The sequence below is a fragment of the Perognathus longimembris genome, chromosome 1, assembly GCF_023159225.1.
Source record: "Perognathus longimembris pacificus isolate PPM17 chromosome 1, ASM2315922v1, whole genome shotgun sequence".
Lineage (NCBI taxonomy): Eukaryota > Metazoa > Chordata > Mammalia > Rodentia > Heteromyidae > Perognathus > Perognathus longimembris.
Genome location: NC_063161.1, coordinates 150,963,418 through 150,984,310, shown reverse-complemented (window position 1 = coordinate 150,984,310; position 20,893 = coordinate 150,963,418). Strand labels below are relative to the sequence as shown.

Below are 20,893 nucleotides of genomic sequence, written 5' to 3'. Positions count from 1 at the left end.
ACACACACACACCCATGAACACTTTGCCTACAGTAAACACACCAGAGACACTGCAGCTCTGCAAGCAGCTGAAGAAGAGTCACAGTGGCAAGAATCTGTTTAGAAACGACGTTTGCTTTCCCATCACTTTATGGAAAAGAATTTTCACATAGAATAATAATCTATTGTGTCTTTATGTACAGATCCTCTTTGCTTCCAAGTTAGAGGTATTTTTAGAATACTCAGTGAGAGGAGGGGAAGAGGACTGCTTTGATGCCTGGCAAAGCTAAACAGCTACTTAGCAAGATGGTTGTTTTTACCTTCTATTTACGTAGCCTGTTATACTTTCCAAGGAACATCTTTTACGAGCATCCAGTTCCCTTGATCTTCACAGAATTGTGGGTAGACTTGGGAGATATTGTTAGCACTGTCTCACAAACGGGGGCTCACCAGGACACATGGTTTAAAGCCCTGCTAGATAGAGGGTGCCAAGGGCATGTTCAGAGCTGGAACTGTATTGACTCCTGTGCTCTTCATCATTCACTTCCTAGAACCATGATTCAGTCCAATTCATCCATCCCTTAGTGACCACCTGCCGTGTATTGAGCACTCTGCCAGTGCTAGAGATGTAAAGAATTGCCTCTAACAAATCCATAGTCTGAGCTGGGCATGGTGGATCAAGCCTTAAATCCTTGGGGGATTATGGCTCAAGGCCAGCCTGGGCCATAAAAGTTTTCAAGTCTTCATCTCAACCAATGGCTGGGCACAGTTGTGTTGTCCCAAGCTATGGGGGAAAGCACAGTGGCTTGGCTCAGTGGCATGCCCCTGTCATCCCAACAACAAGGGGAAGCACAAATAGGAGGGTTATAGCCCAGGCATAACTGCAAGACTCACTATTCCAAAAATAAGCAAGGCAAAAAGAGAGTGAAGGAGAAGCTCTAGTGATAGATTGCCTGCTTATCAAGTGGAAGGCCCTGAGTACAACGCCCAGTATCACCAAAAAGGAGGGAGGGAGGGAGAGAAAATATAGTCTAGTTGGGCATAATAGTGCATGCCTGTAATTCCAGCTACTCAGGACCTGAAGGAAAGAAGATCTCGACTTAGAGGCCAGCCCAGCGGAGTTAGTGAGAGACCCTATCTCAAAATAGAAAATAAAATAAAAACAAAGACCTGAGGGCATAGCTTAAGTGTAGAGCATTACCCATAATATGCAAGGTGGTTGCTTAGTTCATTCCCCAGTACCACAAAAAGAAAGAAATTCATAATCTAATACAGTAGCCATCGGTTCATAAAGTCACTCACTACAGTAAGGTGTGTGAGAGAAGAGAGTTTAATCAACTCTGCCATGTAAATAAGCCAGGGAAGTTCCATGCAGAAAACAGTACCCGCATGATGAATAGAAGCCAGTCTCATATTGGGAAGGGAAAGGAAGAGAGGACATCCCGGCAAGATCAGTACTGGGGACATGAGCACTGTACATAGGGCCCCACCTGTGGCCAGGTACAGAGGGCATGCAGGAATCAGGAGCAGTGAGGTCAGAGGTACCGCAAGGTCAGATGTCAAGGACTCTGTATTGAAGGTGGTAAGACGTCATTGAAGCATTTTAGCCAGGGGCAATAAATTAGGACTGTGGTTTTAAAAGCTAACTTGCATAAGTACAAGTGCTTCTTGACACAGGACAGAGTTATATCCCAGTAACCCCCCTATAAGTTGACAATATCATAAATGAAAAATATACTTAATATGTGTGCCCTAACGAAACATTATAATATAATGGCTCACAAGTATAGTTGGGTGCCCCATGATCTTGGGGTGACTAGGAGCTGAAGCTCACTTCCTTTGCCCAACTTCACAAGAGAATATCATCCTGCAGTGCACTAGAGCCAGAAAAAGGTGAAAATTCAAAATGCAAACAATAATTTGGTTGAATACACATCACTGAATTTCACATCATCACAAAGCTAAATGATCATAAGTTGACCCCTGCAAAGTCAGGGATCACATGTGCATGTATGAAGTATGAATTAGAAATAAAGTGAGAAGAAGCCTTTCCTCTTAGTGTCTAAATTAACTTACCACACTCAACAAGGTCAGTTTTTACTCAACAAAGTTCACACCATTATCTAAGATGAAAAACAAATCCTGGTGATGATAGCATTATCATGTGTCAGGCACTTTTTCTCACCACTTAAAAACTCATTAATTCTAACAACTAACTCGTGAAGTTATTAATTTCCACTTTACAAATGAGAAATCTGAGTCCCAGAGAGGTTAACTGCTAATTTGGATGACTGTTTTCCTGGAGCCTACCACTCAGATTGATCTTTTCGTCAAAACGAAATGATGTTACATGCAGCATACCACACGTTTGCTGTGTAAAAGCATCCCCTGTGAATGTTCCACAGACCTCGCCTCTCACGCCTCTGCTTTTTGACAGGAGATGCTCTCTTCCTGAATGCTCTCCACTCTACTCTCCCATCCTCACACTTTCTTCTTCCTTTCTTGGAGAGTCAAATCTCACCCTTCCACCCACAGCTACCTACCTACTTTCTCCCCCTTAAACTCCCCTTTGGCTCCCCCACCTCCTCTAAAGTAGGGCCCCAAACTGATCATGCTTTTGTCCCTAGCACAATGCCTTCTCTTGAGTAGCTTCTCATCATTTGTTGAATGATTGAATAGGTTTGTGGACTTGATGGATAAATGAGTGTATTTTATTAAATTTCTAAAGATAGAGTGAGCCTTCTGATGACTTCTTACAGAAAATGGGTTACTGCTTTAACCAAGTTAACTTAGCTACATTGTAGCCATTATAGGAAAGAAATGGGCTACAGGATTGCTTCCTTCCTCCTGTAGATCCTCACTAAGGATTCCGTGACTATCAGCGTGGATGGTGTGGTGTACTACCGCGTTCAGAATGCAACCCTGGCCGTGGCAAATATCACCAACGCAGACTCTGCCACCCGTCTGTTGGCCCAGACTACTCTCAGGAATGTTCTAGGCACCAAGAACCTTTCTCAGATCCTCTCTGACAGAGAAGAAATCGCCCACAACATGCAGGTGAGGAACACACCGACATGGCAGCCTGACAATGGAAGCAAAGAGTGTGTGGATGTGTGAGAATCCTTCACTAATTGAAGTTGAGGGTATCCCTGGCCTCTTTGTCTTTTAGTAAAGTTTTTCAGACTTGCTAGAAGGACACAGTTTTCACATGAACAGCTTCTGAGTCCCTAACATGCCAGTGCATGTTATTTTTATTTCTTTCCTGTCTGCGCTTTCTTTTTCAAGAAGCAGTGAAACTTTTTGGTTTAGCGTAAAGGCGTACGTGTTGTTAGAGCTCTGTACCATGGGTGAGGCCCACAGCTCCCCTTCTCTTGTGCCCAGTCTTACTTGCATGATAGGTGTCTAGTTAAACCTGGATTGTCCAAAAAGATAGTAGATATAATGGAGAAATGGGTGGCAGATTCACAGGCTGTAAATCTGAATTCCTATGTGATTTGTGTAGATCTCATTGTGATCTTATTCCACACCTCTACAACCTCATGAGATACCAAATGTGGGTTCATTCCTGCCCTTCTAAGGGAGGAAAACAGCTAGATGTCAGTGGCTCACACCTCTAGTCCTAGTTATTCAGGGGGATGAGCTCTGAGGATTGCAGTTCAAAGCCAGCCCTGGCAGGAATGTTCATAAGACTCTTATCTCCAATTAACCATAAAAAGCCAGAAGTGGAGCTGTGGCTGAAGTGGTAGAATGCTAGTCTTGAGCCTAAAAACTCAAAGACAGACTCAGATCCTGAGTTTAAGCCCTAGGACTGGCAATTTTTTTTAATGAAATAAAGGAAGAAAACAAAGCACCAGAATTAATATGGCTTATACAGAGTCACATTAGGTTAGGAGTTGGCAAGCCATAGTTCCCAAGTCAGCCACCTGTATTTGCAAAGTTTCATTGGCATACAGCCATAGGTATTCATCTATGGATTCATGATGGTTGCTTTTTACTTACAACAGTAGGGATGAATAATTGCAACACGAACTGAAAATAAACAGTTCCTACAGCTGGGTGTTGGTGGCTCATACCTATAATTCTAGCTACTTAGGAGACTGAAATCTGAAGACTATGGTTTGAAGCCAGCCAAGGCTGGAAAGTGTGAAACCCTCATCTCTAATAAACTACTCAGAAAAGACCAGAAGTGGCTCACGTGGTAGAGAACTAACCTTGAGCCAAAACAAACAAACAAAAAAGCTCAAGAATAGCACCCAGGCCCTAAGTTCAAAGCCCCAGGATCAGCACACGCACACACCCCAAAAGACAGTTCTCACATAGCCTTCTTAGAAGAAGTTGGCCAACCCCTGCCCCAGCTCAATTAGTAACAGAATGCAGATCAGTTCTCCAACAACCCAGCCCCTAATTAGGCATTCCTTCCACAAAGGATTAACTTTTCTGTGCCACTCTCCCAGTATCTTTTTTGTTCCACGGCCCGGTGTAAACAGCCACTCTTAGCATGTAGGCAAGGGACGATGACTTGATTGCTTGCTGTCTCTTCCCAACAGTCTACCTTGGATGATGCCACAGATGACTGGGGAATCAAGGTGGAGCGTGTGGAAATTAAGGACGTGAAGCTGCCCGTGCAGCTCCAGAGAGCTATGGCTGCAGAGGCAGAAGCAGCCCGGGAGGCCAGAGCCAAGGTAATGTTTTCTGTTTCTTTGGAGCTTCTACCCTTTCTTCCACACTTTGGGATTGTTTCAGGTTTTTAAAGCTATCCCCATCACCTCTCATTGTTCCCCCAAAGACCACCATTTGTAACATTTTTGTTCTTGGGTTTTGTTTTGTTTTCGGCCAGTCCTGAGGGCTTGGAACTCAGGGCCTGAGCACTGTCCCTGGCTTCTTTTTGTTCAAGACTAGCACTCTACCTCTTGAGCCATAGCACCACTTCTGTGTTTTTTTCTGTTTCTGTGGTGCTGAGGAATCGAACCCAGGCCTTCATGCATGCTAGGCAGGCACTCTACCATGAAGCCACATTCTTAGCCCTCTTCTTGGGTTTTATTTGATTAGATTGTTGCAGGACTGACTAAACAGAACGTCACATTGTGCACATTGTTCTGCACTTTGCCCCTTTCACTTTATGTCTCATGGGCCTCTCAGTCCATTAGAACCCTGCCATTGTATGAACCCTATATTGGATGTTGTGGCCCCTTGGGAAGCACTGAGGAAATAATTGTTGAGCTGGCCTGGAACATAGTATCATTTAAGATGAGAATGTATGAAAATACAGGCTGCCTGGCCAGAATTGAATGCGGGAACCAGAAAGCAGTCAAGGATAAAGGGAGCTAGTCACTCTTTTCTAGGCCATGTCCCACTGTAAGATAGCGCTGGTGGAGGACTTGTGGTTCCCAAGTTCAGGTGCATTCCCAGATGAGCAGTCAAAGAGATAGAGGACATTCACAGAAGAGAGCTTCTCTTTGGTCTAACTTTGGCCCAAGGGCATGGCTACATATAATACAGCCCCATAGCTTCACTCTGTGAGCAGCTAGAGGAGGAGGAGTTCTTGTAGGGGTGTTGCTACTAATGTGACAAATCAACTAAATGCAAAGAATGAATCAAGTTTTCATTAGAATATAGTAGTAGCTGGTGAAGATTGGCTCACCACAGAACCTTGCCCTTTAAGCCACAAATTGGCCACTATCATTTCCTAGCCACTCCCAGGCCGAGGAATAAACTGTTTGGGATACTGCTTCCAGAATTTTTTTTTTTTAGTTATTTATTTATTGTCAAAGTTGTGTACAGAGGGGTTACAGTTTCATATGTAAAGCAGTGGGTACATTTTTTGTATAACTTGCTACCTCCTCCCTCATTTCCCCCCTCCTCTCCCTTTCCCTCTCCCCCCATGAGTTGTTCAGTTGGTTTACACCAAATGGTTTTGTAAGTATTGCTTTTGGAGTCGTTTGCCTTTTTATCCTTTGTCTCTCGATTTTGATATTCCTTTTCCCTTCCCTAGTTCTAGTACCAGTATATACAGTATCCAGGGTACTCAGATGAGATACAGTGATAGCACGGGCACAACCACAGGAAGGGGATACAAGAGGAACAACAGCAAAAAAAAAAAAAAAAAAAGCTATGGTTTCACATGGGATGTTGATCATTGATGCTCAGGATAATAACCCAATGATACTATACAATCTTCAAGTGCCTTCTTTTAAACTCATAACTTTTTAAAGACTAAATTATATATATGATATGTGTGTGTATGATATAATATATATGATATATTTTGTTAATAAGTGTTCCCTAATATCAGCTAATTATTTTGAAATTGCTCTTAGCTAGTCATTATCTTACACCCCACTTCTAAACCATATTGGGTAATAAAATTTACCATACGTGGACTCAGAGTTCATCGTCCAAAGGTGCTGGTACTTTGCCCAGGCGCTGTACCCTCCTATTCCCTTGTCAGCAATTAACCACAGCACAGTTTCCACTGAGTGGAGAGTTGGCTCCAGAAGCCATCTGCAATACTCCAGGTAACGCACTTCGCCCCAAGAAGTGAAAGTCACTTGCCGTCCTTGGCAGTGAGAAACTGAAGCTCAGGAAAGCTAAGTGACTGAGCTCTTCATTGTCACGCAGTGGCAGCAGAAACCAGAAATTGCTTCTCTTCCTCCCGGCCTCCTCTGCCTTCCATTCCATTCTCAACAGCATGGAGAGTGCCTGTCCTCTCTTTATAGCGAGAAGAAAAAACTTCTCAGTTGGTATGCTTTTATTTGGATGTATCTGGAAGGTTCTCAGGAACCTGGGCTGCCTATCTTCAAGGTTAGGGTTTATACAATGAGCCTGGTCCTTCTGCAAAGCACAGTCATTCTGCAGCAACCATGCCTTATATTCAAGTTCTCATGAAAAATAAGGAACCTGCTTATTTTAACAAAACAGTTACAGAAAATGGAAAAAGCCGGTAGGGGAACTGATAGATTAAAAGACACTAGAGAACAATTCTTCCAGCTCATTAGCCATAGGGATTATGAGGAGGTGCCTCCCTTGATAAACAGCAGGGTGGCTTGAAAAACAAGGTAAGAACCAAATGTGGGTGAGGGACTGGAGTGCTCGCATTCTGTTAGTGGGAGTGTACACTGATAAAACCACTTTGCAACCAAGTCTGGCAGTATCTACCAAAGCTGAATGTTTTCTAAACCCTGTAAGCCATAGCTTGATTCCTAAGTATGTGGCTTACAGCAATCCACTGGTGGTCACCAAAAGCCATGACTGGGATGTTCATAGCAGCACTTTATAATTGCCCCCAAAATGGCAACTCCCACGCCCATTGCTAGTTGAATGAATAGCGTTTAGATTAATGTCCATGAAGGAATACTATCCAGCAAAGAGAAAGATTTATGAGACACAAAAGAAGACAGATTCCCTACACATTTTACAGTAGGCTAGCCAAACTTCTTGTTCAAAGGGTATAGACCAGATTTTAATGGCCTCAGATCAGAAACATGCCTGGCACATGTTTTCTAGCTTATAGTCCTGGGATGAGTGGTGTACTAATTGAGAAAGTATAGATGATTGCCATTCCATGCCCTTCTGATCTTCTGATTTCCAGAAGGGAACAGGCAGTACCAATCTCACCCGTGGGAAAAGGTCACATTTTAAAATGATGGTTGCAGGACTGGGGATGTAGCTTTGTGGTAGAGCTGTGTATCATGCACAGGGCCCCAGCTTCAATCTCCACCACAACAAAAGAATAACAAAATATAAGAATCAATTAGTAAAATGGTGGCTATAAAGGGTCAACTGACCTGGAATTACTACACATTTGGCAACCCCCCCCCCCCCAAAGGAGCTTGCTTTGTTCTCTAAGATGCTATCCAGCGTGCACTCAGCCTACCTCTAGACAAAGCCTGTAGTATTGTGTTCACAGTTTTGGCAGCTTGCTCAGCGAAGCTTTTCTACGAACAAAATGTGTCCCCATCCTGATGGGTCTGGCTTTGCTGCCAAGAGATTGTGTATTAATTGGTAGTGGGAAATGAGATAGCTCTGCAGTTGGTCCTTGCTCAGACAAAAAAAAAAAAGTGCCTAATTGGACACATGAGCTGACATGGAAACAAAACCAGAGTTCTGGTGGTCCCATGGTAGTGGTTCTTTCTGCATCCTCTGGTGCTCGTCCTGGAATACAGTTTCATGTGTCTCTCTGACCGTGTCTAGCACTTGCTTACCAAGGCAGGCCATAGTGGTTTGCTTTGATAAATTGAAGGTTTAATTCTGTTCTTCCTCTCCATAAGTCCCAGATCCTATATCAGTTAACGTCAATATCTATACAAGTAAAACACAGAAACTTGAGTCTTGGGCCCTCGGCCCTGCCCTTTCCATACCAAATCCATCTCCAAATACTGTTGATTTCCTCCCCAAATGTCCCCCTCCAACCTCACCACCAATGTATCACCAGCCCACACACCCCCCGGCCACTCCCCCAGTTTCTTCTCAGCTATCTCTACACATCCCTTTGTATTTTCTCAAATTAGGCAGCAAGAAGGAAGGGCAGAAAATGAATTAAACTCCTTTAAAAAGCTTTTTCCACACCAGGTGCTGGTGGCTCACGCCTGTAATCCTAACTCCTCAGGAGGCTGAGATCTGAGGGTGGTGGTTTGAAGCCAGCCCAGGCAGGAAAGTTGATGAAACTCTTTTCTCCAATTAACCACCAGAAAACCAGAAGTGGCTGTGTCCTAAGTGGCAGAGCACCAGCCTTGAGAAAAAAAGACAAGCTTAGAGACAACGTTCAGACCCTGAGTTCAAGCTCCAGTACCTGCACACACACACAAAATCATTTTTACTAGATATGCTTCTCAGTATCATAAATGAATTAACTCATAACCATGTACTTAATTATTGCTAGAACGAGACAGGATTCTATGTCAGTTTCATTCTTATTTTCATTTTGGTGGACCAAGATGCCTTAATTTACATACATAAATAGAAGTAGAAGTTTTTTCAAGTACTATTAAATCCTTACACCAACCTGTTATCAAAACATGTATTGAATAACCTGTCAATTTTTGCTTTAGTAAGATTCTCTTTCCTTTCCTTTTTTTTTTTTTTTTTTTTTTTTTGCCAGTCTTGGGGCTTAAACTCAGGGCCTGGGCACTGTTCCTGAGCTTTTTACTCAAGGCTAGTGCTCTACCACTTGAGTCACAGCGCCACTCCCAGCCTTTTCTGTTTATGGGGTACTGATGAATTGGACCCAGGGCTTTCCGCATGCTAGGCCAGCATTCTACCACTAAACCACCTTCCCAGCCCTCTTTCCTTTTTTTGAAATCAAAGAATTGCAAAAGGATTTGTAAACATTTGGTGATTGTGCCATGATGTTATGTGGCTTGCTCTGGTCTGACTCTCTTTTCCCATCCACAGGTGATTGCAGCTGAGGGAGAAATGAATGCATCCAGAGCTTTGAAAGAAGCCTCCATTGTCATCACCGAGTCTCCTGCAGCCCTTCAACTCCGGTACCTTCAGACTCTGACCACCATTGCTGCTGAGAAGAACTCCACCATCGTCTTCCCTCTGCCCATCGATATGTTGCAAGGCATCATGGGGGCAAAGCACTGAGTCAAGAGGTGCTAGGGGAGAGATTGGCTGTATGCTTCCAAGGATAAAGTGGGACCAAATTAGCTTTCAGCTCACAAGGAAAGAGAGTAGGGCAGGGAACCTTGCATATCCTCCCGCCCTTTCCTTTTCAATATGTTGAATGTGGAGCTTTTAGAATGTATAGTGGTCATAAAAACAGATGAAAGAATCGTTAGCTTTGGGGTTGGGGTTCTGCTCAGGGGTAGAGTACTTGCATAGCATTCCTGAATCCCTGAGTTTGATCTGAGGAAGGGATAGGTGGCAAAGAATTGTTAGTTTGTAAATACTGAAAGAGAAAGATTGATTATATATAATATACATATATATGACAATCTCCTAAATCTTCAAAATATTTTAAGAGTTTGTATTTTTAGATCATTTTGTAATAGATTCAGTTTCTCCTCTTTTGGATTTTCATTCAGCAGCCAGGCCAAGAGCAAGAACACAGAGTAAACTGCCATCCGACTCTCCTGGCTTGATTAGTGCTTTGCAGAAAATTATGACTTGGGCTATGGACAGCTTCTTTGGGCCATCTGTGCCTTATCTCCATGGTTTCTTAAGCATGATTTCATCTTTCTCATGTCCATTTCCTTGCTAAACCCAAACCATGTTTCAGATAATCCTCAGTGAATAGGCCCTTTCTTGCCAGGAACCTGTCAGAACTACGGGAAATGATAACAATCACCCCAACCTTTCAAAGACTTAAATTCACTGTTGTGGTGGGCCTTTTGAAAATAACAAGTACATTTTTTTCAGTTCTCTGAGCCTCCTTTTATGAGTAAACAACTCTCTATGATCTGCCTTTCAAGCCAGCTAAATACTTTTCATAAAAGTGCTTTTCTCACCTTGCCGATTTTTTTCATATGTCAGGTTTTGGATAGTTTTGACATTTTATTACAATGTTTTCCGAGTTCTCTGAGTTTTATAAACAATTGTTATATATCCCTCTGAATAGCTTAAGGACTAAAACACTTTAAAAAAAAAGTATCTTCAGAGGACCATTATATTTCAATCACCGCATGCTACAAACTATTACAGGCTCTGGGATATCTTGGTTACTTATTCCATTAATAAGGAGCATAAGCAACTCATAATACAGTGGACATGTAATGTGTGACAATCTTGGGAAGACACTGGTGAATTTAGGGTGTCTACAGAGATGTAGAAGCTGATGTGGAAAGAAGAAGTGGAGAGAGAGCTGGTGTAGACCACAGTTTCTTAGTCTGTAATACTAGGAAGCCTCTTCTGTTTTGCAAATACCTGTGAGTCTGTGTCACCTGGCCTCTTCCCTCCTAGCCTGGAGCGCTAGCTGCTGACATTTGCAGCACTTCCTCTTTGAGGCTCTCAGTTCACCCCAGGTCTAAATATAAGTCATCTATTCCCGGTAGCACTGTCTGTATCTGCCCTTAACCCTAAGCTGAATCACTGTCAATCCCAGCCTGTGTGTCCCTTCCTGTCTTGTCTACCCCATTTCTGAGCTCATTTTAGAAAAACCAGTTTGCTGGTGGAGATGACTAGCAGTTATGGCGCATTTCAACTAGGGACTCAAGTTACACTTATATTTTGAACTTGAATATATTTTCTTCAAGTCCTGTTTTTTTGTGCAGTAAAGTGGCTCACGCATGCTGACTAAGGATCAGGAAATGTCATATCCGGGTGAATAACAGTGCTCCAGGTTCCATGTGTCTTCCTCTTCAGGTATTGAATGCCCGCCTTTTTGCGTCTTGTGAATTCCTAGTTCAGTAGGCTGAAGTTCAGTGGCGGGAGGCAGCCCTCCAGGCTGGAGGTGTACTGGTGCGGGGTGCCACTTGCCTCCCCTTCCAACAACGCAGAATAAAGCATGTGCACTGGAATGCATTTTCTCTGGGTTTCATTTTTCAAAAGTGTTTCAATAGAGCCTCCATTACCAGGGTAGCCACCTTGATTCAAGAATTTTCCCCAGGGTATGTGAGACCACAGACCCACAAAGCCTTGAGTGGCTTCATTGCCCTTCATATGCTTAGGACCCCACTTCTTGCTGTCTAGCTATTCACACAGACCTATCTCGACCTGCCACAAACCTATGTCTACTTAAAAGAACAACAGGAAATCATTGCGTTTTACCTGCAATGTCCAACCTTTGAGGAACCACTTGAAATTAATGGCGGCCTACCACAATGTAGTTTTGGGTCATCTGATTTAGCTCAAGTTCAATACAAAAGTTAGAGGAGTTGCTGGTATGTTTGTAACTACTACAACATGTTATAACAACACTGGCTCTGGTGGAAGAAGCCAAAGTTCCATAGACTTTCCATTTTCATAGTTCTCTGAACTATGTATTGATCTTGTTATCTCAATAGCATATCTTCCCAAGGTCAGTCAGCTAGCTAATCCATACTGAACCCAGAACATTTTACTCAGGGATTTTGAACTTTGTTTTATAGCACCAAGCTCCTCTTCTCCCTTTACCACCGGCAAAAGAAACTGTACATGAGTAAACTATTTGAAGTGCCTTTCACTAGGACAAATTATGAAGCCCATATTTGTGACATACTATAAAGTAAACCATGAGAAATGAGTCTTTAAAAAATATTAGTTATAGAAGTGCTACAATTTAAAATCAGGCTCTGCCCCCAATTTCTTTTCTGCTTTTAAGTATCTGGTTTTTTATTATTGCTTTAAAAATGATATTTGAACCATCTATTTTTAAAATCCTGGAAGTATTTCCAGGATTCTGTAGAGTTCTATGAATCTTGGGTTACGTCTCCAGCTTCTGATGTGATCTTGAATAAGTCCTTTCCCTTCAACTTCTTTCCTCACCTATCAAATGAGATTGTAGTTCACCTGTTCAGGCCTTGGTTCTTTTGAGAATACATTGGAAGCTGTGCAGCTGTCTGATAAGTACAGACACATGCCACACAAATGTGCATACTTGGGGAGTGACACTGACCCCCCCCCACACACACACACAGGTGCACCTACTTCAGAACCACCGGACTAGATCCCCTTTAAGATCCTAACCTCAATGTTTTCCAGTTACCTATGACATTTTCCTCATGGAAACCAGGGAGAAGGCGAAAGCTGATCACCTTGCAAGATGGTGTATTATCTTTCATTTACACTCATAATCCCATTTGGTTGTGTTGACCAGGCTAGGGGAAATCCCTGAATTTATTGAGGTCATTTACCAATGCCAGTAATACCAAGTTTACAGCAGACTCAGGCTCAGATCAAGCTAGGTTGCAAAAAGAAGTGTTTCTTCCTTCCCAGAAGTGATCACTTTGTTCAGGTGGGGCCTCTTAAGAGCTTCCGGAAGCAGAGGCAAATTTAATTGAGCTGTGGGGAATGGCATTCTTCTGTCAGTAATGGTCTTGTGTCTCCATATGAACTTGAAATCTGAGGAAAGATCTCAAGATTTGGGAGCAGTTGTTTTTTGTTTTTTTTGTTTTTGTTTTTTTTTTTTGGCCAGTCCTGGGCCTTGAACTCAGGGCCTGAGCACTGTCCCTGGCTTCCTTTTGCTCAAGGCTAGCACTCTGCCACTTGAGCCACAGCGCCACTTCTGGCCGTTTTCTGTATATGTGGTGCTGGGGAATTGAGCCCAGGGCCTCATGTATACGAGGCAAGCTCTCTTGCCACTAGGCCATATCCCCAGCCCTTTGGGAGCAGTTGTTCCTAACCTCATCTAAGACATGTTCTCGAACAGTCGTCCACACATCTCTTGGCTATCAGACTGTGGAAAGCAAAGCCAATAGAATCAACAGGAATCCCAAATCCACTGGATTAAATCAACCATGAAGGCCCCGAAACTCTGGACTCATGTGGTGTGCTCATGCTTTCATTTGGATTGAGTTTGGTTCTCCATTACTTACAGTCAAATATCCAACCTGCTCCATAGCACATGTGTCTACCATCTGAATGTATATGACAAACTGGGTTCTTTGAATTTTCTCTTTCCAATTTTGAGCCCTTATGTCATACATTGAGTTAAAAAGAACCTTCTTGGGGCTGGGGATATGGCCTAGTGGCAAGAGTGCTTGCCTCGTATACATGAGGCCCTGGGTTCAATTCCCCAGCACCACATATACAGAAAATGGCCAGAAGGGGTGCTGTGGCTCAAGTGGCAGAGTGCTAGCCTTCAGCAAAAAGAAGCCAGGGACAGTGCTCAGGCCCTGAGTCCAAGCCCCAGGAAAAAAAAAAAAAAAAAAAAAAGAACCTTCTTATCGCTTCCCAGCCTTTTGATCAAGTGAAGAAGAACCTTTTTTAATTTTAAGCAAAAAACTTAAGAAAATGGCTTAAGCCATCAGCCATTTTTTATACTACCTTGGGGTTAGGTAATAAACATAATATTGCCCATTTGCAAGGGGAGAATTGGGAGCTTAGAGAAAACATTTTTTTAAGAAGGAGAACATTTTGGTGGTCCTAGGGCTTGAACTCAGGACTGGCACTCCACCACTTGAGCCTGCCTTGATTTTTATGGTAATTTTAGAGACAGAGTCTCATGGATTTTTCTGCCTAGGTTGACTTCGATCTTCTAGGTTCTAGCCTCCGGGGTAGCTAAGATTACCAGTATGAGCTACCTTTGCCTGAAGAAAATATTGTTGGTGCTGAGGACTGAATCTGTGGTAAGCATGTATTCTACCGCTGAGCTACATCCCCAACTCAGAAAAAAAAAATCACAATGGCTTGTTCAAAATAAGTACATCCGTTCTATTGCTTATGACACCTCCATATAGGACCCCAGGCCTGGCCAATCTTTAAGAGATGTCTCGGGCTGGGGATATAGCCTAGTGGCAAGAGTGCCTGCCTCGGATACACGAGGCCCTAGGTTCGATTCCCCAGCACCACATATACAGAAAACGGCCAGAAGCGGCGCTGTGGCTCAAGTGGCGGAGTGCTAGCCTTGAGCGGGAAGAAGCCAGGGACTCAGGCCCGGAGTCCAAGGCCCAGGACTGGCCAAAAAAAAAATTTAATTAAAAAAAAAAAAAAAAAAAAAGAGATGTCTCTGTGGCTTCTGTCTTGGTCTGTTGTCACAGTGACTTCTCCATTGTGCGACATCATGAGATCTAAAACTATGAGGAAGATAAAATGTGGTTGCAATGAAACTACTCCTGATTTGCTCTTCTGCCTTGAAGGTAATAATAATAATAAAAAAAATAATAAGGAAGTCAGGCAATTCAGTTGGCCCAGGCAATTTTCCCTTCTGAAGACATTGCAAAACTTTGCTGAGGACACAATTGCGCCCTAACATGCCAGCAGAGACGAAATAGAGAACTTATGGGCAAGTCCATTCATGTCACAAGGAAGTAAGCCGGTGTCGTCCTTACAACCCTCAAAATGCCTCCAATAAGGAAGATTCTAGAAGCCTCTGTTGCCAACTGCTACTTTTGTTCCAGCACATTATGCGTTAACGAAAGCGACCTTTGGTGGGTAGGCAAGAGCGAGTCGTGTAGGGTAAAATCTAAACCCCTGGGCATGGCGTTCAAGGCACCTGCCTATCGTTCAGCTTCCCAGCACTCCCCACCTTTTCCAGCCACAGGCTGGCTGTTCTTGGGGCACACCCTGGCACACCCTCTGCCTGACATGACCCTCCCTGCCTGTCCCCAAACTTCACTCGGAAAATTCCTTCCCCCACCCACCTACCCTCGTCATTCCTGTGATGAATCTCTCGAGGTAAGGCCTCTGGAGGGAATCCTGCTTTTAAAAAGATCTCTCGAGGATTTCAGGACTCAGCCAGCTTTGGAAACGGCAGTGTAAACACATACACACCACGCACAAGCACACGTGTGTGCATACACCACCACCACCACATAATCCCATACATCTCGCACTGCCTTCTGTTCTGTAGTTCTGTCCCCAGAAGCTTCCCTCCAAACCACGGGAGAGCATGGGCAAGCGGGGGAATGGGGCGAGGTCTAGAGGAAGGAGGGAGCGGATGGGCTCTGTCATCCAGCAGCCTCCATGGAGAAAAGGTTGTGAAGCAGTTCATGGAAAGCCCCAAGAGGTTCTTTTGATGCCATAAGCAATGACTCAGGCTCAGGGGACCATGTGGGGGCACCAAGGAGTCCCTCTCCAGTACCCCAAAGACTACAAACTTGGGCACATGTAGGGTAGCTCTTAGCTTGACAGCCACAAAAAGCAGATTTCTCCAGACAGCTTGGGCAGCAGATTGAGCTTCTGAGATTGAGCTTATAGTAGCAGAGGTATTGCTCAAGTGATAGAACACCAGCCATAAGCAAGAAAGCCAAACAAGAATCCAGTGCTCGAGTTCAAGCTCCAGTACTGGCACAAAACAGGAAGGGTCAGGGACTGGACTGTATAGCTCAGTGGAAGAATGCTTACCTACCAGGTACAAGGCCCTGGGTTCAACCCCTAGTGGTGTGAGGGTAAGAGAAGACACACAAGACAACACTACCATACCATTCAATTTTATTTTATTTATTCATTTATTTTGTCCATCATGGGGCTTGAACTCAGGGCCTGGGCATTGTCCCTGAGCTTCTTCACTCAGGGCTAGCTCTCTACCTCTTTGAGCCCCAGATACACTTCCGGTTTTCTGGTGGTTAACTGGAGATAGGAGTCTCACAGACTTTCCTGCCTGGGCTGGCTTTGAACCGTGATGCTCCAATCTTAGCCTCCTGAGTAGCTAGGATCACAGGCATGAGCCACCAGCACCTGGCTCATACCATTACATTTAAAAAAGAGCATTTTGCCTTTGGCTTGGGATTGCCTGTGAGTTGTGACCATCTTTCCTGGACACTTCTACCCAGGCTGTGGATGTCACCCAGCCATGGGCCCATGGGAGGTGACTCAGGTGTCTTCTGAATTTCCAGGGTCAGACACAGAACTGAGACTGATGGGTGCCCTTGGTGAGAGGGGCCATGGATCGAAGCAACGCGAGAACACACTTCAAAAGGCTTTTTATTGGATTTCATTTCCAAAGCACAGCAATTTCAAATAGTTTTACAAGAACCCTGAATGTCTGCAGGGCTATTTTTGGCTACTATTTTTTTTAAAAAAAACAACAAATCCACACACACAAACATCCCAGCGCTGCCCTGCTCACCATGAGGTCTCTTTGGGAGATGAACAGTTCCAAAAGGCACTGACTGGTGATATTCGGGGGGCTTCTGCCCCTCCTCAGGCAGCCAGCTCAGCCAGGGCTCTATCCAAGGGGTCTGTGGACCAGTACTGGTCATCCCAGCCCAGGAACCAGCCCACGAACGAGGGAGGCTCGAAGCCCTGTTTCACGACGGTGATGGGGGTTCTCCTGTCTCGATTCGCAGGGTCCGTCTCGATATACCGCTTAGCTGCAGACACACACAGAGAAAAGGACATTCTGGGATTCTCACTGTGTCTCTCACCAGGGAGAGGGGGCCTCAGGACAGGGGGCAACTTTGGTGTCGCTGTCCCCAGGGGTCAGTCCTGCCTTGGACACCAGCATCCTTTCCAGGCAATGACACCCCCATGATTTCTCTACCACTCTGCCAGGAAGACAGGAAGGGACAGGGCTGAGGGCATCACTTCCTGTTTTGCAAAGCTCTCAGTTCTTCACTGGAGTTCACTAGGTCTGTTCTCCTCAGCGCCCTCAGCTTGGCTGTCTAACACAGAACCCTTGGCAAGTTCCGGCCCTGTGCATCTTGGGAAGCCGGCACGGCTGTGCACTGTTCGTTTCCTTCCCCTGAGATATGCTGAAGGCTTTCTGAAGGAATGAATCTGTTCTTCAGCACCTGCTAAGGTTTGGGAAGTAGTGAAAACTTTGGGGGGATTGATAAGGAAGAGGTGGATCTTTGGGGAAGTCTTGTGGTCACTGAAGGAGACAGTGAGACCCCCACCCCTTCCTCTTGCTCTTTTTTCTAAGTCCTGGCTACCAGGCAAATTGATATATTTTTTTTTCCTACACAGATTGCCCACCATGACATTTTGCAGCAGAGTCTACTGACCATAGACTGAAACCTCTAAAGTGGTGAGCCAAAATAAACATTTTTGTTTATTTGTTGGGCCTGCGGCTTGAACTCTGGGCCTAGGTGCTATCCCTGAGCTTTTATGCTCAAGGCTAGCACTCTACCACTTGAGCCACCAATCCACTTCCAGATTTTTTTTGTTTGTAGCTTAGTGGAGATAGTAGTCTCGCACACTCTCCTGCCCAGGCTAGCTTCGAATCTCAATCCTCAGATCTCAGGCATGAGACATCGGTGCCCAGCTAAACCTTCTCTCGTTATGAGCTGATAGTTCCAAGGTATTTGTTATAGTAATGGAAAGCTGACTAGCACACCACTCCAGATAGGTCTAACTGTGGAGAAAGAAGTCCCCCTTCCACATTTACTAACTCACAGACTGATACCAGATGCTTCGCCCACCAACCCACAGCCAAAGCCCCACAGAGACGTCGGTCCTCACCAGAGGTCAAAGCTTCTGTCTTTTCCTCTTCTTGAGAATCCTTTCCAACCCACACATACACCTGGAGGTGAGATGAGAAACACTAAGTACACGAAGGCCACTGGCCAAATTCACAGCTGGTGGAGAAGGTTCGGGGTACCAGACAGGACAAAGCCCTGACCTCCATTTATAGAGACCACAGACAGTGACCAGAAGGATGTGGAACAGAGGTTACAAAGTGATAGCTGGTCTTGGGGCTTGAACTCAGGACCTGGGCACTGTCCCTGAGCTGCTTTTGCTCAAGACTGGCACTCTACCACTTTAGCCACAGCACCATTTCTAGATTTTTCTGAGTAGTTTATTGGAAATAGGAATCTCATAGACTTTTCTGCCCGGGCTGGCTTCCAATCATGATCTTCAGATCTCAGCCTTCTGAGTAGCTGGAATTATAGGCATGAGCCACCGGCAGCGCCCAGCTCACCAACATGTTAGATTCTAACTTGTCTTGAAAAACTGGAGGATCTGGCCATGCTGGACCCCTGCCTTCACTTGGATAAAGTGGAGCAGTCCATCTTAGAGGTCCCTTTGATGGGCAGTCCCGCTTTGCCCCAGACTCTACCACTCCACATATCCCCATCCCAGCTTTCTTTACTCATTACCATTGACAACATAGTGCCATAAGACACTGAGTTGGAAATCTCCTTCTAGAAGTTCACGAGCCATCCCTTTAAAGATGTTTAGTTGTTTGTCACATGGACGGCAAGCACATTCTCATTCATTTGTTCATTCATCAGTACACAGAGTGTATTGTGTGAAGGAAAGGTTGTTGACAGCCTAGGCTACTCTAACACACACACACACACACATACACACACACACACACACACACACACACACACACACACACGGACAGACTCTGTGGGGACCGGACATGGTGTCGGCTTCATTTTACTCCTCTATCTCCTTCATCCCGAACAAAAAAGCACTGGACACAATCAGGGGTTCTGTTACTACTCAATGAATGAGTGAATGAATGAATGCCCTTCCCCCACACTGAGTCCTCTTCAACAGCCTCCCCTAGGAGAGCAAGAGGAGAGCCCAGGGCCTTCTCAGCCAGGAGAGGCCCTGCCAAAGCTCCAGGTGACAGTCATGCCCATCTTATAACTGAGGAAATGGGAAGTGGGAGAGCGGAAGTGACTTGCCACAGGTCAAGGGCTTTTCTGGCAGCCCCTCATGCTGCCTCTTTTATTTGCCTCCTTCTGGCCCTCGGTGACCCAGGTGGAAGTCCAGCTTCCCCCATGGCCTGTGGCCCCCGCCTTCTTGCATTCACTCACCTGGTCCCAGGTGTCCAGAAGCATGACGTCATCAGTAGCCAGGTCTTCCTGCATGAGCTCACCAGGGACCTCCTCGATCTGGGAAGAACCCGTGGAAGTTAAGGCAGGGACTGCAGAACTGCTATACCACACTGGTCCCCCAACCCATCTCTGCCGCCCCTACTGCTCATCATCCCCCCCCGGCACCCCCGTCCCCCCCCCCCAGGAAGCAGAAGCCAGAGGAGGCAAGACCTCCACACACTTACCACGAAACGGCCGATCTTGTTGGAGCAGGCGAAGAGGCGAGGAGGATGGGCGTCCATCTTCTTGTCCTTCAGCCGCGGGGATGTGCGGTAGGCGGCCTTCCCGCCCAGAGCCTCCCAGAAACTGTCTGTGGAGGGGAGAGGGAGGGGAGGTCACAGCAGTTACGGGGCAGGGGGGTGGGGGGGGGCAGGGATGCCACTGCCCCCTAGCAGGCCTCTTCAGACCTGAAGATGAATCCCGCCCAAGCCAATGAACCCGTCATCCTTGGCTTCATCTTAAAACTCCCAGGGGCCCAAGAGAAAAGGGACCTGAGGGACTGTGAAGATGATGAAAGGAAGGCCCAGGGAGGGTAGACTTGGCAGGAGACACACAGCAAGGGACAGCAGGACTGCAGGATGGGGATCATTAGCCCCTCTCAACAAATGAGGTGCTCAGAGACGTTAAGCAGCTCACCTAAGGTCACACAGCTTGGAGGTAGTAAAAGCCAGAATGCAAAATCTTTTCTGACTCCAATTTCCCTGTGTTTTCTACTTGATCCACTCTGTCCATACCTGCCCAGGCGGTGTGCGGCTATTTACATTTAAATTCCTCATTAGCAAATACAATTAAATGTCTGACTCCTCATTCCACTAGTTGCATTTCTAGTGTCCAATCGCCACCAAAGTGGAGCTGGTTAAAATGGAACATTCTCAAAGAAGCTTCTACGGGAAGGACCTGCTACAGACCTAAATGCTTTTCATCCCTTCTGCCATCAAACACCACATAAGGGACAAAGGGCACAACGAAACAGCCAGAAAGACTAAGGGCTGACTCAAGAGAGAACTTCCAAGATTGATGCTCAAGAAACAAAGCAGATTTGAAAGAGGAAGAGGAGAGGGCTGCCACTCTGAGGCTATTACTCCTGCCCTGAGCCTCTCAAGGCTTTCTAGCAAATGCCCGCCTCTTCCAGCAAGCCTTCCTAGACTGCCTGGCCAATGCCAGGCTCTCTCCTTCCTTTAATTCTCCAGACCCACTTCTCCCTGCCCACAGGGACTCTAGTGAAGATATAGGCACCGGGAGGGCCAAGGAGATGGAAGGACAGCTGCGGGCTCCCTGCTAGCACCCACCTGGCTCGCTTCCTTCGGCCACCTGCACTGGCTGGGCCCGCAGCACCCTCAGGAGCTCCTGAGCCCCAGCCTTCTCCGCATCGCTGGCTCCTGTGCCCACCCAGAGGTAGGCCGCCGAGGGAGTCTTCAGCACAAAAGCATCATTGGAGTTCAGGGCACCGGCTTTGGGCATCACCTGAGAAGGGAGTGTCCCCAGTTCATCAGAAACCAGACAACAAAGCCCCAACCCCCTCCTCACAGCCCAGGAGAACCCAGAGCTGGGGTTGGCCTGGT

The 20,893-nt window shown here is 45.6% G+C and overlaps 2 protein-coding genes across 4 annotated transcripts in view; one reads left to right on the top strand and one right to left on the bottom strand.

Moving 5' to 3' along the window:
- Stom (stomatin) overlaps window positions 1–11,435 on the top strand; it is a 29,301-nt gene extending 17,866 nt beyond the window's left edge. Inside the window, exons 5-7 of the mRNA XM_048340900.1 lie at window positions 2,833–3,036; window positions 4,527–4,661; window positions 9,370–11,435. Coding sequence (XP_048196857.1) covers window positions 2,833–3,036; window positions 4,527–4,661; window positions 9,370–9,564 — 534 coding nt within the window. The 3' untranslated portion in view covers window positions 9,565–11,435. The remainder of the gene's footprint in view (window positions 1–2,832; window positions 3,037–4,526; window positions 4,662–9,369) is intronic.
- Window positions 11,436–16,461: 5,026 nt separating this feature from the next.
- The window catches only part of Gsn (gelsolin), a 59,518-nt gene continuing 55,086 nt past the window's right edge, over window positions 16,462–20,893 (bottom strand). For all 3 annotated transcript variants that reach the window (XM_048340876.1, XM_048340880.1, XM_048340888.1), the window contains 5 exons: window positions 20,621–20,795; window positions 19,517–19,641; window positions 19,272–19,349; window positions 17,959–18,019; window positions 16,462–16,868 (listed from right to left, as the gene is read on the bottom strand). In XM_048340876.1, coding sequence (XP_048196833.1) covers window positions 16,699–16,868; window positions 17,959–18,019; window positions 19,272–19,349; window positions 19,517–19,641; window positions 20,621–20,795 — 609 coding nt within the window. In that variant the 3' untranslated portion in view covers window positions 16,462–16,698. The remainder of the gene's footprint in view (window positions 16,869–17,958; window positions 18,020–19,271; window positions 19,350–19,516; window positions 19,642–20,620; window positions 20,796–20,893) is intronic.